This window comes from Archocentrus centrarchus, chromosome 3 (genome assembly GCF_007364275.1).
Source record: "Archocentrus centrarchus isolate MPI-CPG fArcCen1 chromosome 3, fArcCen1, whole genome shotgun sequence".
In the NCBI taxonomy this organism is placed as follows: domain Eukaryota; kingdom Metazoa; phylum Chordata; class Actinopteri; order Cichliformes; family Cichlidae; genus Archocentrus; species Archocentrus centrarchus.
The window spans coordinates 31,672,263-31,686,594 of NC_044348.1; the positions used below are offsets into that span (position 1 = coordinate 31,672,263).

Consider the following 14,332-nt stretch of genomic DNA (forward strand, 5'->3'; position numbering starts at 1 on the left):
GATGAAGGTTTCATATAACGCTGGTAAACCACAGCGCCAGTGTCTCAACCTGCCTGCTTACATGCAAGAAAAAACTGAAGGCTTTACTGAAAAACGCACAGCCAGAGGGATTTATACTTTCATTCATTTAATTTACCTTGGCAAGAAATGTCTTTGACACCAAGACACATCTCCTTCCTTGAAAGGATTTCATGATAAAGGTCTTAATTTGATCATATCTGACTACTAAATACAGCTCATAATCACAAATACACTTTATGCAAACATTTCAATGATCCAAAAAAATGGTTATAGTCACTGTAGTCTGCAGTCTCTCCTAACAGATGTGGGCAAGATCCTGCCATAGCACATTAAAATTTGGCCAGAACCAAACAACATTTGCATGTTCTGTACCTTGGAGAACGATATTATTCACAAATCACAAGAACATCAGAGACAAAATATATCACGGAGATGGAAAAACTGTGACAAGAACCAAGTCAGTGTTAGCCACAAACAGAAGCCAAAGATCATGTTACAGTGGACTGAATGGAGTCCAAAAACTCACTCCAGGAAGAAGAGAATGCTTTTCAAGCTGAGATTTGGAAGAGCTGTGCACAAAAATACACACTCGGCTAAGACAGCTTTCATTTATCCTTTGGAAAAGGAAAGAAATCAGGTGGCAAAATAGGGGAAAAAAAAAAACAACAACGCATATATAATAAAAGTACTCTTAATGCTTCATGGAATCACTTAACATTGTTGTGCAAGTCCTTCAAATAATCTGTAACATGGATTCAGTAGACCTCAAAAGTAACTTAGAGTTTATCTTCCATACATGTGAAGACAGGAATGAAGGTGAAAGCAAGCTGCTGGGGTTCTATTAAGAACAGTGTTCTCAGTATGGACCAGAGAGCTGGGTGGAGAGGGACTGTATCAGTAGTGCACCGGTCCCGCAGAGCTCAGCGGGAAAGCTGTTCAGAACGGCGAGAGGCTCGGCACTTTGATATTGATGTCTCCGATGTTGATGTTGCGAGGAATCTCGGGCAGGTTCATGTTCTTCACTGCAGAGACGGCGCGAGCTGGGGCGGCGGACAGCCCTCCCTGCCCAGAGAAATACAGCACGGAAAACAACTTTAAAGCCTCTGTGTGTGCAATCATCATGTGATCGTTAATACTGCTGCACTGATGCAAGTGCACGGGCAGCACAGAATTAGCTTCATTCAGGCTGACACTGTGTTCATGCTTTGATTTAAAGGAAAAAATCCACAGATTCTGAAGCGAAGGTCCACTCAGCTCTGAGGAAACTGAGCTGGTCTCTCAGCCTAACTGAGCTGCTTATGCTCAACATCCAAGGAAACACAAATGGACCCAAGTGTGCCGTATATCATCATCTCCTCTCATTTACAATAGTTTTATTGTTGGTGCATGTTTTTGCATGAAGCATTTTTATAGTGAGCTACTTTAAAAAGAGTTAAAACTTCTGTATGCTTGTCCATGCCCATGCCACAGTATTATCTGGTCTGTGATTTTAGTCAACAGGTAGGTTGCTAGTCAACATGATGACATCATAATATAATAAGGACCTTGAGAGTACCTGTGCGTCAATTTTGGTTGCTCAACTCCTGATAATGTAGGAGGAGTCTGCAAGTAAACAGGTTTTGTGTAATACAGTAAGACTTACTTTGTAGTATATTACATACTTTGTATTTCCTTATTTTCTGTTATATACACACTGCCACAATGGTGGACGCTCATATTAAAAATAGTAAAAGTTTAAAGTAATGCGACTTCTTTCAACACTTTTTTTTCCTCAGTTTTTCTCTTTCTTGGATCTGTATGACATCAGAGAGGGGGTATCCATAATATGGTCATCTCTGGCACACAGCCTTGGCTCTAAGCTAATAAGCCCCACCCACCTGTTGTTGAAATCTTTTGTTTGCAGGAGCAGCCAATCAGAAGAAAGTTGGCTTAAAGGTAGAGAAAACTAAAATGGCTGGTTTCAGGTGGAGGATGAACTGAAGTCCCCTTTAAACCCCCCCAATGGTGTGCAGCCAGTTTGAGGTAACACTTTATAATAACCACAGTTAATAAACAGACATCTGCTATGTAATTAAACATTGGTTAAAAGGTTTTTCTTTTGCTGTTCACAAAAAGTAAAACGATAATGTTTTATGTGATTATACGATACAAACACAAACCTTTAACATCAGCACACGTGACATTTTATACTTTTATAATTTTTTAATGATTACTTCCTATTGTTGTTTCGTAAGTTAGGATTTATTACTGATTAGTGAACCTGTTTTTATTCAAAAGATGAGTTAAACAGATAAATCTATGCATTAGATGGCCCTCTAGGGCAGCATACATTATCACCACATTTAAACGCCCCTGGTGTATCATATTTCAGCGTAACATGACGAGGCATATTAGACCACAATTTGTGAATGGTGACTAAAACAGGACACCAACTGCCATCTCCAGGTTTGTAGTCTTGTGATTTACAACAACTCCACACCACTTGCCTACTTATACACGCTTTAAAATATTAGTTTTAAAGAGTGTATAATAAACATCGAAATGATGTTTTCATCCACTTTACTCATTACTTACATTTACAAGTTTTATAATGACTAAGTAATGTTTATAGAAGGGTTACAAATCAATTATTAATTAGCATCTCATTGTTTGTTAACAGCAAATTATTCTTTGTTGAAGTTCATTTAGCTGTTGATTTAATATTTATTAACAATGCTTATTATTAAGTACTATTTTGGGGGGTTCACATACGTTTCAGTTTGCAAGCTTAAACATGCAATAACCCAGAAGCCTGCCCCTTTAACAGAAAGGGTCTGACCTCTGACTTCTCCATGCGGTTCTGCACCTCCACCTGAGCTACGATCTCATTCATGTTGGTCTCCAGCACCATCCCTCCCATCACCACCTCCTGCAAGATGTAATGGACCTGCAGAAAAGAGCAGAGCACACCTGTTAACACACGGCCACACTTACATTTGCACAGTTTAATTCTCTCTTTAAAGCATCTTTTACTCACAACGTTCAAACGTTTGCATTCCTGTGGGCAGAAAATACTTCCAGCAACATAAAACTGTCTTCTGCTGCACATCTGTCAGCCTCTTTTAAAGCCCTGACTGTAAGTATCAATGACACTTTTACAATGCCATGTAGGTTGGTTTGTTTGCAGCCTGCAGAGCAGCAAAGAGGTTTCCTTTCAAGAAGAAATACTTCCAGGTTTCACTTTGGGAACATTCCTCAGGCCAGACCTCACTGCACCACACGTGACATCCATTTCGTGCTGGGAAAATTCAATCAAGATGGCCGGGGATGTGTCTGACCAGCTTCGAGCAACACATCTAGCTCAGCTCAGGGGAACAGAAAATGGACTCTAGCTGTAGCCTGAACAACATAAATTTTGCACACAGCCCTGCACACAGTTTTAAAAGCATTTATTACGTATTATATAATACATTATTTGAAAGCCAATAATTAATTTCTGATGCGATAGGAGGACTTTAGACATGTGGAGAGTCCAGGTTGAAATACAGTTGTTTCAAAAAAGCATCTGGCTGAACAGCAAAGACACAAACACACACTAATAGACTGCACATTACCTCAGGGTCAGGTTTCTCTACAGCTCAGATATAAATGTCAAGTTCCCCTTCATCTTAACCATTTTTTTTGAATGGGTAAAAACAAAACAGTGCCCCTATGAATGCGGCTTTTTTTAGTGATTGTCTTCAAAATACTTGTAAACTCAAACAGTTCTTTTCGCCCAAAACAGGCAGAAACCTGGAGACTTTCACTTTGCTGCCATATAAGTAAATCCACTCGTTTGGGAAGCTGAAACCATTAGGAATGTTTGGAAAATTACTGGCACGATTAGTTTTCAGCAATAATTCAACTAATCCTCGCAGCTCTACAGAAATGGCTCCCTGCTCCCCCACTCACCTTATCCATGTGGAATATGAGGTCTAGTTCGCAGACATTTTCAAAGCATTTATCCAGTGTTTCCACAAACACCTACAGTGAAGAGAACAATAGGATAAAAAAGGAGAAATATGTTCAATAACAGATTTAATAACAGATTTGTATTCCTGTCTCTGACTGCTGGATAAGTAAATATAGTTACGATGGCCACAGACCAAAGTTACAACAACATCTAGATTTCTCCGCAGGGTCAATAAAGATGTGAAGCCAGATCTGAGCCCTGATAAAAGGGAGTGTGTCAGCACTCGGCATGATAATTTAGCTGAGAGGTCAGTACAGGGTGCATCTGAGATAACAGGCTTTCTGTCCTACCCTGTCAGATTTTCACTGAGAGCAACAGCAGAATTTATTAAATCATAAACATTTAAAGCAAACAGCAAATTGCCTGAATCTGATCAGTGGAGCTTAAGTAAGTTAACGTTAAGGCTTTTTAAGACTTTTTTAATACCAACGCCAAATGAAATTTAAGACATAAACTCAAGTTAAAATATATTTGTTTCCAACTAAACACGCTGACGTCAGTTCAAAATGGACAAATTTTTAAAATTTGCTGAATTTAAGAACAAATTTGTTCATTAATCTCACACAAAAACAAAAACACGGTGCAGTGTGCTCCAGAAGCACTCCAGCCATTTATTGTTAAAGTTGCATCTTCCCAGAATACTGGGAAAACCGAGAACACAGTGAGTGTTTTATGATGTGTTTCGTGGAGACGTTCCCACATTCACACGTCCTGGACCACAGTGTGACTGCAGCTGGCCTCAGGACAGGGACGTTAATCTGAGTGATAAGAAGCAATGTGGAGCGACTGCACTAGTTGAAAAGCGCCGTAATCCCAGACACCTCACTGCCAAAGAACATTCCTCGGGCCTGGATATTCAGCTGCTAGCTGCTGGAATTAATCCATACATGCAGGTGCCAAAGGAATCTTCTCCCATAATTTCTGTTTGAATTCAGTTTGAATGAACACTGTTTGGATTCATCCAAATAACTGTGCCTCTCCCATCCGTCTCCCATCTATCTGACACAAGGACAAAAACATTAAATCTTTACTGTTTCACACATAAAAACCTGCATTTATTTGTATGATTTTACTCATGAGGCTCCTTACTGTATTATATTCACATTTGGATTCACTGAGCTCTTCACTTTTTTGTCTACCTTCTTTTAAACTGAGATCCGTCTTTAGTGTGATTTTTTTAACCTTTCCGAGCCATTTTGGTTTGTGACGTGTTTATTTTAGTGAGCTAAGTTGTTATTCATATTCTGGCTGCTGTAACACAGTAGTTTCATAATGTTTGGGATAAATAATAAAGCATAGCTTAACCATTAAACTCATACCTCAAGGTACAAATTTTAGGTGATGAAATTTTCCGTTCTTTGGATTCGAGGTGTCCCAGGGGCCCAGGGCCAGTAAAAAATACCCGGGTCAAGCTGGTTGCTGAGCTGCTGGCCCGCTTTTTTTTAATGTGTTTTGAACTGTTTGTTATTGTTGAATTGTTTTGGGCTGTTGGCTGAGTTTCCACTGATCGATTCACCAGTTAAGCTAAATGGCTGAAATGCACCCCCACTAACAAGCAGGTTTTTTCCCTTACAGTCAGTAATTTCACAATAAGTCCATCATCCAATCACGTGTGGATCGTTTAAATGTGAAGAAAAGAGATTTTCAGCTCTCCCCATCCAATACACAACAAACCGACAGCTATCATTTCTCATTTCAGCTAAACTGAAAGTTGTCTGTGTGCAGATAAACTGATAAATCTTTAAGCAGCCATACCTGCAGCATGCAGGAGGGAGTCTAAACAAGAGAAAAGCATTTACTCCTATTTTTTCTGATGCAGTGTAATAAAATATAAATATACTAATAAATGATGTTATCAGGGTTTATACAGGAATCCTAGAGTTAAATTTACTACCTTTTACTACCTATTTTTACTACCTCTAAAATATTTTTACTACCAGGACGAAATCGAGCAGCAGCCTTTTTTGGGGTAGCTGTGGATTCACAGCACTAAGCCATGTACGATGATCGCCCATCTCTCACCAAAGACAAAACTGTATCCCACTTACTTGAAGGTGTTACTGTGACTTTGTCTTGACTAAGACCTCATAAACACATTTCAAAAAGTGGCGCAGTAGGTAGGCGCCCGTCTTGCAGCCAGTGGGTTGCCGGTTTGAGTCCCTGTCCCTACGCTGCGTTGTGTCCTTGGGCAAGACACTTAAACCACATTGCCTAACGGTAGCGCTGGTCTCTGGCTGCATGACCGCAGATGCTCGTCTCTGGATGAGTGATCTGGAACGATCATTTCGTTGTGTGCCTTGTGTGCACAATGACAATGAGTTGAATCTATCCATCTAAATTTGTTTTTTTAAAAATATAAACAAAATGCAATGAAATTCAAGTTTCACAAGCCGATTATTTATTTTCCAATAAAATCTTGGAATACTGGTTTGCTGCTGAGGTGTGACGGCAATACTTGTGCTCGTAGCTGACCTTGAGGTTGCAGTTGCGGTGCTTTGTGTAGCACCAAAAAACAAAATAGGGATCTGCTCCCTACGCGTTGCTACTGGTGAACGGTGGATGCTCGGTGTGATTTGATCGCTGTCACACCGTTTCAGGTCAAATTTATATTTTTTCTGCACACTTTACAAAACGCCTCTCGATCATTCCTCATGACCAGCTTAACCCTCTGGGGTCCGGGGTATATTTGGCCAATTTTGATTACTTTTGTTTTTAGCTTCATAGTTGACCTTAGAAACTGTTTACCTTGCCTTGTTTGGTATAATTTTTTTTCAGCAGGACCTCGTGTGTGACTGCATAGTTATTCTTTCATTTTGACCTACTGTATTAAGACATTGGACTTACAAATCACATAAAAACATAAAATCAGAGTAGAAAAAAGTTAGATTTTTATTTACTGTAAAAATCAGAAACATGTTTAACGAATTATTTTTACAATTAAAATGCAAATGTAAGTTGTAAATTTGCAAAACTAGTGTAAAAATATAGTAAATAATAAAGTTAAATACAACTATTCACATTAAAATGCAGGAAAGGCCTCAGGTGTTTTTGTGTACAACTATTGGCAGAGCAATCAAGACTCACAGTAAGATGCTAGAGAAATTATTTATGCCACCTCAAAAAACAGTTTCTGTCCTCCACAAGACTGAGGGGCCCATCACAGGCAAAACTTGCCAGGAATGTCCCTTTTACCACTTTTTCACCTGCTCCGCAGCAGTCAAATGCACCCAAATGCATCGTGTTACCGCAAAATTTTCTGATTGGTTGATTTTTCCACCAATAGGAAAGGGGTTGTCGGGAGTTATTTTGTTTTGCTTTGTTTTTATTAGCAAGCACTTCCTGTTAGCGAAACTCACATTTTCGCCGTTTATTTCTGCACAAAACGCGCATCGAAGGTGAGGACAATATACAGGAAAAAGTATGACGTAAATTATTGGGCATAACTCTGGTTTTACTTGGCCTATCAACGTAATTTAAAAACTGGCACATAGTTTGAAGTCTGCACTTTCGATTCATGGCAGCAGCGTCCCGATGCTACGTCATCTAAAATCGGCGATGTCGTTTTGACGCGCCAGCGCGTCCGTGAGCTCCGGAGGGTTAAGCCAGTCTTTGCCGGGTCATCGAGCCAAAGTTGTGAAAACTACATTTTCCCATGACAAGGCGCAAAATGACTCCGCGCATGCGCAACGCAGATCGGACAGTGGAACCGCTCGTCAACAACGTCAGCTCAGGTCCTGCTGAGTAGTTATATTTCTAAACAGATCTTATAGTTAAACCAGTGGCGGTTTCTGATATGGGCGACATGGGCAGCCGCCCAGGGCGGCATTTCATCTAGGGCGGCATGACCGCCCCCCTTCCCCCAATGCATTGCGATCGCCGCAGCAGCGCCTACCGCACTACTCCACTTGTGGGGTAATGGGCGCCCTCTGCCTGCTGTGTATTGCATGTAGCTTTCTGCAATGGTCAGACAGGTTGTAACAGAAGGAAAGGGGCAGGCGGGGGATTCTCTGTCTCGCTGTCACTGCTTCACTAGATCGTCACACACACACAGCGCTGCCCCGCCCCCTTCTCCTCTCAGCCTGGGGTGCGAGTCAAGTGAAGCAGTGATGGCGTGAGAGTGAGACAGTCAGCCGGGTTCATTCATTCATGCCTGTACAGTTTTGGCCTGGTTACAGCCAACAGTAACTGCTGAATTATAAATAAAGGCAACTCACCCAAAGCTCTGTATATTTACCTCCGCCAAGGAGGTTATGTTTTCGGTTGCGTTGTTTGTTTGTCTGTCTGTCTGTTTGTCAGCAGAATTACTCCAAAAGTTATGAACGGATGTCACTGAAATTTTGTGGAGCGGTTGGAAATGACAAGAGGAAGAAGTGATTAAATTTTGGTGGCGATCCAAATCACGATCTGGATCCAGGAATTTTTTTTAAGGATTCTTCAGTATTGCGGGATACAGGCAGAGCCTTCCCCTTTAAGAGACACCACCCACTTTTCTCTGCCCCGTGTGTGTGTATGCGGGCTAGCGTGGGAGACGAGCGCGAGGGAAAAAGTGTGTTCGGTGGCGGTGGAAAAAGGAATAAAAGTTCTGTTGCTAAAATCCTTCGACTTGCTGCATTTCTCCGCCTTGCTAAAGGTGACCCACATGGATGAGCAAGTTAGTTACCAGCCACGAGCCAAGCGAAGTAGAGACCAGAGGTCTCCCTACTACGGTTAGGAGCCGCGATCTGGTCGAGGTAACACACTATTGCGGGATAGGGGGTTATTGTTGTCTGGGAAAGATGAAAGATTATTTCAAAGTATTTAGATACACGTATTACAGCGTCAGTGACCCTATGGCCTTGGCGGAGGTTTGCGCTCTCTGAGTGCTTCTAGTTAAATATATATCACACCTGGTGCTATTAACATGAGTTTCAATGGAGGTTTTGTTGTGTTGGGCTGGCAACTGTCAGTCAGATCTAACAACCCTGTGGATGGGTGGTGGTGATAACCTATTCAGCTTCAGTGCAAATTACGGCAGATGGAAAGGAAAAGGTCAAAGCCATCAGGTGTGCAGTTTAGGAAAAAGAGAAAAGAACAACAGGAGAAATAAGCAAAGATGAAGGTAAGCAGAAGCTGTGTAATATTTCAGTTTCTTCCATGTTTTTTCAAATAAAATTTAAAAGAAATTCTGAGTGTGCCTGTGATGGTGGGGAGACCTTCTGTTAAAACCTGTCTGTCAGACCATGGCAGAAAGCTACATGCACCACACAGCAGGTGCTCATTACCCCCCAAGTGGAGTAGTGCGGTAGGCGCTGCTGCGCGATTGCTATGGGGGGTTGGGGTGGGGGTGGGAGGGCCCCGGCAGGGATGCTCGCCCAGGGCGCCAAACAGGCTAGGACCGCCACTGAGTTAAACGAACTAAAAACAAAAAGTCTGCATCAGTGGAAAAGTCAAAATATATTGAAGGGGTGATGAAAAATTTACTACCAAGTCAGATTCTGTTTACTACCTTTTACTACCTTTTACTAGCCTTAATTTGACATCATTTAATTTACTATCTTTTACTACCCCGCAGCAACCCTGTGTTATATTCTTATAGATTAAGCTAGCAGCAGCAGTAATTAAAGTGGCTTTCTGCTGGCATAGCATTGAGCTGATAACCCTTAACCTTATGATTGAAAATCCAAATTTATTTCATTAAATTATTTTTTAAATATCTATTATACATAAAGGAAAGAGTATAGTTATGATAAATACAAACTGATAAGAATAATTGACCCCACTTGATCATTTCTGTTGCTAAAATAGTTTGACTGCTTGAGAGTTAATGCTCCTAAGGCCTTTAATGAATGAGTAATTGTGTATTTAAGGACCTGTAGACATTTTGTACTTGTTGCTCCAGGGTCAGGTTAAAGTTTCTGCTTTTCAAGCGTGGACTAGCGGTTGTGTGATTCCGTGTTAAATATTTCTAAAGAGCCATTCAACAAAGCAGCAGCTGACCTGGATAAGGTCCAGTATGCCGAGTTCACTCTCCGACGAGTCCACACAGAAGACAAAGTAGAGAGTGGCGTAGTGTCGGTAAATCAGCTTGTAGTCGGAACCACCAATGAGACTGAAAGCAGATTAAAAAAAAAAGACATTAAGAGATCATTCAGGTGTGGCTTCATGCTGAGTTTGATCAAACACGTTTTCTGTTGAGCCAAAAAAAAAAAAAAAAAACAGTTGAAAGATGTGGTTGAGACTTTTACACATTTGTCTCCATCTAGTGGTGAAAGCTATGCTACTGCAACCACAGTCACCTGCTGCCAATGTCAGATTTCCCAAAGGTGGCTCAGGATTTACACCAGTTAGTTCTTGAAGGTTTGTCAAATTAAATTGGCACAGCACATCACGAGTCAAACAACAAGTCTGCCTTTCAGCCTGGGCCAGAAATCTATTATAGAAAAACCAGAGTGCAGCCAGAGCAAGTCGTGCAGCTTCTCTGACAGCTGTGCCTCGCTCAGCAGTAACAAGCTTATGATTTATAGCTGTACATAGAGTACCTGTTTTCTTATACCTTTACATACAAACAAAATTAGAGAAAACCCCACTTGCCTTCCACCCTCCAAGAAGTTGCAGACGTTGTCGTCTCTTTTAGATACCAAATGAAAAGTCTCCCGAATGATTTGCTGCTGCATGTCCTCTGCCTGCAAGCAAAAATTAATACACTTTTTTTTTTTAAAGTCTAGATCTATTTGGCTATAACCCATTGTTTTCAACAAACTTTTACAGTAGGACCTGAAGAATATATCAGTTAGCCAAACATTGTTCTGTCATCAATATATTGGCATCGGCACGTTTGCTGTCCAATGTGGAAACTTTTTTTTTTAAACATAGCATAATGCAGAAAGAGATGTACGGGGTTATTTAGAGAAGATGATTTAGTTTGTACAGTGAAGCGGAGCCCTGCAGTTCAAAGCAGGATTAGGGACTCAGCCAGGTAATTTCAGGTTTTAACTCTCAGGTGTCATTCATGGGAAGGTGGTTCACTTCATACATCTCTGCAGTTATGCTGCATATCTACCCTGCTCCGGAGCAGGCTATGTTCGAAATAAGAGATAAACACATACAAAAACCTGAAAAACCCTGTGAACCGTGGCGAGCAGACAGTAAGAAGGTCTGAAGTTTTTGTCTCTCTGATGTGCATCAGTAAGAAATGCAGATAACGAGAAGTAACTTTACGCCTCATTTCCCCCTCTGGCTGGCAGCAACTATGAGGTCATTTCATTGTTAAAAGTAAGTTCTTCCAGCCCATTGTTGCCTAGGGCGTGCTCACAGGGGATAGTCTGATTGTTGAGGTCTTTATCTTGCAATACAAACTGTCTTGTGGTGACAGTTCTTGTAAATTGGCACTATATAAAATAAATGAATGCAAGCCTACTTATAATTAACTGGTTATTTTTCTTAGATGGTCTTTACATTCAAGAAACACTTTAATGAATACAATTTGAAGTTTCAAATTCTCTCTAAGGATGTAGCTTACAGACTATACGCCACATATGCATGTGAGCAGCACATGTGCCAGAGTAGCATCAGTTAATGAACAATGACCCCATAATTTTCCTTTCCAATATGACTGAGGTACAATGTATATTATTTATATATTAAAATAAACTTAGCACAAAAAGTAAGAACATTTGTGTTTGATCGATTAGTTCTTTGTTATAACAATAGCTCTTGGCAGTAAATCGTAAATCTCTTAATTGGTGACACATTTGTAAGGAAAATGCATTTGTGAGTTGAGCAGCAGAGTTGAGCATGTGGGTTGTGCCCATGAAAAACTTGCCTAATCCTCTCTGCCAATGCCAGCCAGCTTATTCTGCTGGTGACTGCTTACAGCATATGGTTCCCCAGGCAACAGGTTTGTCATCATTGGAGCCAATCTCAATGCTGAGGGATATCGAGATGAGATTCTGCAACCCATGACAATCCCATACCTCTACAGTCTGGGACTGAACTCTGTCCTCCAAAATGACGACGCTCATCCCCAAAGAGTGGTGTTTATCAGCGACTGCCTCCAGAATTTGGGACTGGAGAGAATGGAATGGCCTCAACCCCACCGAACATTTGTGGGATCAGCCAGAGCGCTCACCACAGTCACACTGGCTGAGCGCTCACCACAATCACACTGGCTGACTTGCAACAAAAGCTAGTTGAAGAATGGGATGCCATCCCACAGCAGTGTGTGACCAAACTGGTGACCAGCATGAGAAGGAGGTGCCAGGCTGTTGTGGCTGCGTATGGTTCTTCCACATGCTACTGAGGCCCCTGTTTGTTAAATGAATAAATTGTTAAATTGCCAATATGTCTTGTTTTTTCAGACTTCAATCATCTAATCCATTAAACACCAAACAAGAGCCAATAGCAAAATAAACTGTTTGGCATTGGCAGAGAAGATCTGCCAAGTTATGGGCGTAACCCACATACTTAACTCTGCTGCTCAACCTGCAAATGCATTTTCCTTACAACTGTGGCCCCATTTAAGGGGAAATAAACAGACTTTCCAATGGTATAAGATTGTTGTCAGAGAGGAACAGGCCCATTTTCCTGCAGCTTCAAGATACGATGCAGAAAGATCAACAATGATGCAAAGTTGGTGATTTCAGGACAGTTAGTCCGACTAAAATACACACATGCAAAATTTATTACGAATCATAAAGGTCGGTTTATCTTAGCAGATAATTTAGATGACGTATGCATTCCTTGTTATAAAGAGAGAAGTCTGTTAGAGAAGAACGGAAGTAAAACTGAAGAGTGGCTAACTTAGCTCCAAGTTTGTTCCTTTATCGCTCACATCATCGCTAACGGGTTTAATTGGCCACAGAAAAACATCTCATAACACAGGAGGATTTCAGAAACATCCGCGGCTGTTCATCACAGACGCTGATCCAACACTGACTGCCAGGTAAACAAAACGTTTTCAACCGCAACCGCTAAAATACTCACAAAATACTGATAGAATCTGATCAGCCGCGGCTTCCCGTGGTTGTTAAAAATCAGTATGGCTTTAATCATCTCTGTTCTTTGGCGTTATCAGAACACAGCGTGAAAAATTAGCAGAACGTTACAACTGTGGCTCTGTTTGACGTTAGCTTCGAGGTTCCCAGCAGCCGGGTGTCTCGTTTATCTACATCCGGTGAGTCAGAGCCGCAAATGGTTCCGCGTCGGGTTTATCGTTCCTGTCTGCTGTTCAGGATCTTCAAGGATCGATTAATGCCATTTAAACCGAAACCTGAGCAGGTAGATCTGTTAGCTGAACTGAGGCTGAAAACTCAAGCTAATATAATTTTTTTTTATTTTTAGCACAAAGCCAGTAATGTGCACGGCTCCTATTGGAGGCTCTTATTTAGCATTCGCGGTTTGGTAACAATGTTTTGGTGCATCGACTCCACCTACTGGTAGGATGACCGGCCCATCAAACTAAAGGTGGGACAAAGGGTATTGTCAGTGATGTTGAGAGGCATTTAGCATGCGGAGGGCAAATACATATTCACCGGCCACTTGTTAATGTGAATATCTAATCAGCCAATCAAATGACAGCAACTCAATGCATTTAGACATATAGACATGGTCAAGCCAACCTCCTGAAGTTCAAACCAAGCATCGGAGTGCTGGGGATTTCAGTGTCTGTCTACATGGTGTGGTGTTAGTGTATCAGTGTGGGGGATATTTTCTTGGCATATTTTGGGCCCCTTAGCACCAACTGAGCATTGTTTAAATGCTTCAGCCTACCTGAATATTGTTGCAGACCACATCCATCCCTTGATGACCACAGTGCACCCATCTTCTGAAGGCTGCTTCCTGCAGGATAACGTGCCGTATCACAAAGCTTAAATCCTTTCAAACTGGTTTCTCGAACATGATCCAAAAGAGCACCTTTGGGATGTGGTGGAACAGGAGAGTTGCGTCAGCGATGTGCAGCCGACAAATCTGCAACGACTGCGTGATGCTATAGTGTCAATATGGACCAAAATCTCTAAGAAATGTTTCCAGCACCCTGTTGGATCTATGCCACAAGGAATTAAGGCAAACATAGGTCCAACCCTGTACTAGAAAGGTGTACCTAATGAAGTGTATTTTGTAAGGTGATGGGATTGAAATATGTACAATTATGTATAATCCATTGCATAGAATATAATTTTTATTTTTTAAAACATGTCTGCAGGTTTTGGCTCGCTATCAGAGAACACAAAGTTTTTTTGGAGGGGGATTCAGATTTCGATGCCGTAAGCATTTTAACTCAGTCTTCAGTCATTACAGTGGAGGTCTATACTGTTCACATTGTGTGACTATCCACCTGACACA

At 41.3% G+C, this 14,332-nt stretch overlaps 1 protein-coding gene across 2 annotated transcripts; it reads right to left on the bottom strand.

The window, feature by feature from the left end:
- Positions 1-110: 110 nt before the first annotated feature.
- Positions 111-13,174, bottom strand: ap3s2 (adaptor related protein complex 3 subunit sigma 2). Of its 2 annotated transcripts, XM_030718180.1 has the most exons (6): positions 12,974-13,172; positions 10,583-10,674; positions 9,989-10,100; positions 3,952-4,023; positions 2,840-2,947; positions 111-1,083 (listed from the first exon to the last, which is right to left on the bottom strand). In XM_030718180.1, the coding sequence occupies exons 1-6, from the start codon at positions 13,040-13,042 to the stop codon at positions 958-960; spliced, it is 579 nt and encodes a 192-aa protein (XP_030574040.1). In that variant the 5' UTR covers positions 13,043-13,172; the 3' UTR covers positions 111-957. The 2 variants fall into 2 exon arrangements, with proteins under 2 accessions (XP_030574040.1, XP_030574049.1); XM_030718189.1 differs by lacking the exon at positions 2,840-2,947 and having other exon boundaries at positions 12,974-13,174.
- Between the last annotated feature and the right edge of the window lie 1,158 nt (positions 13,175-14,332).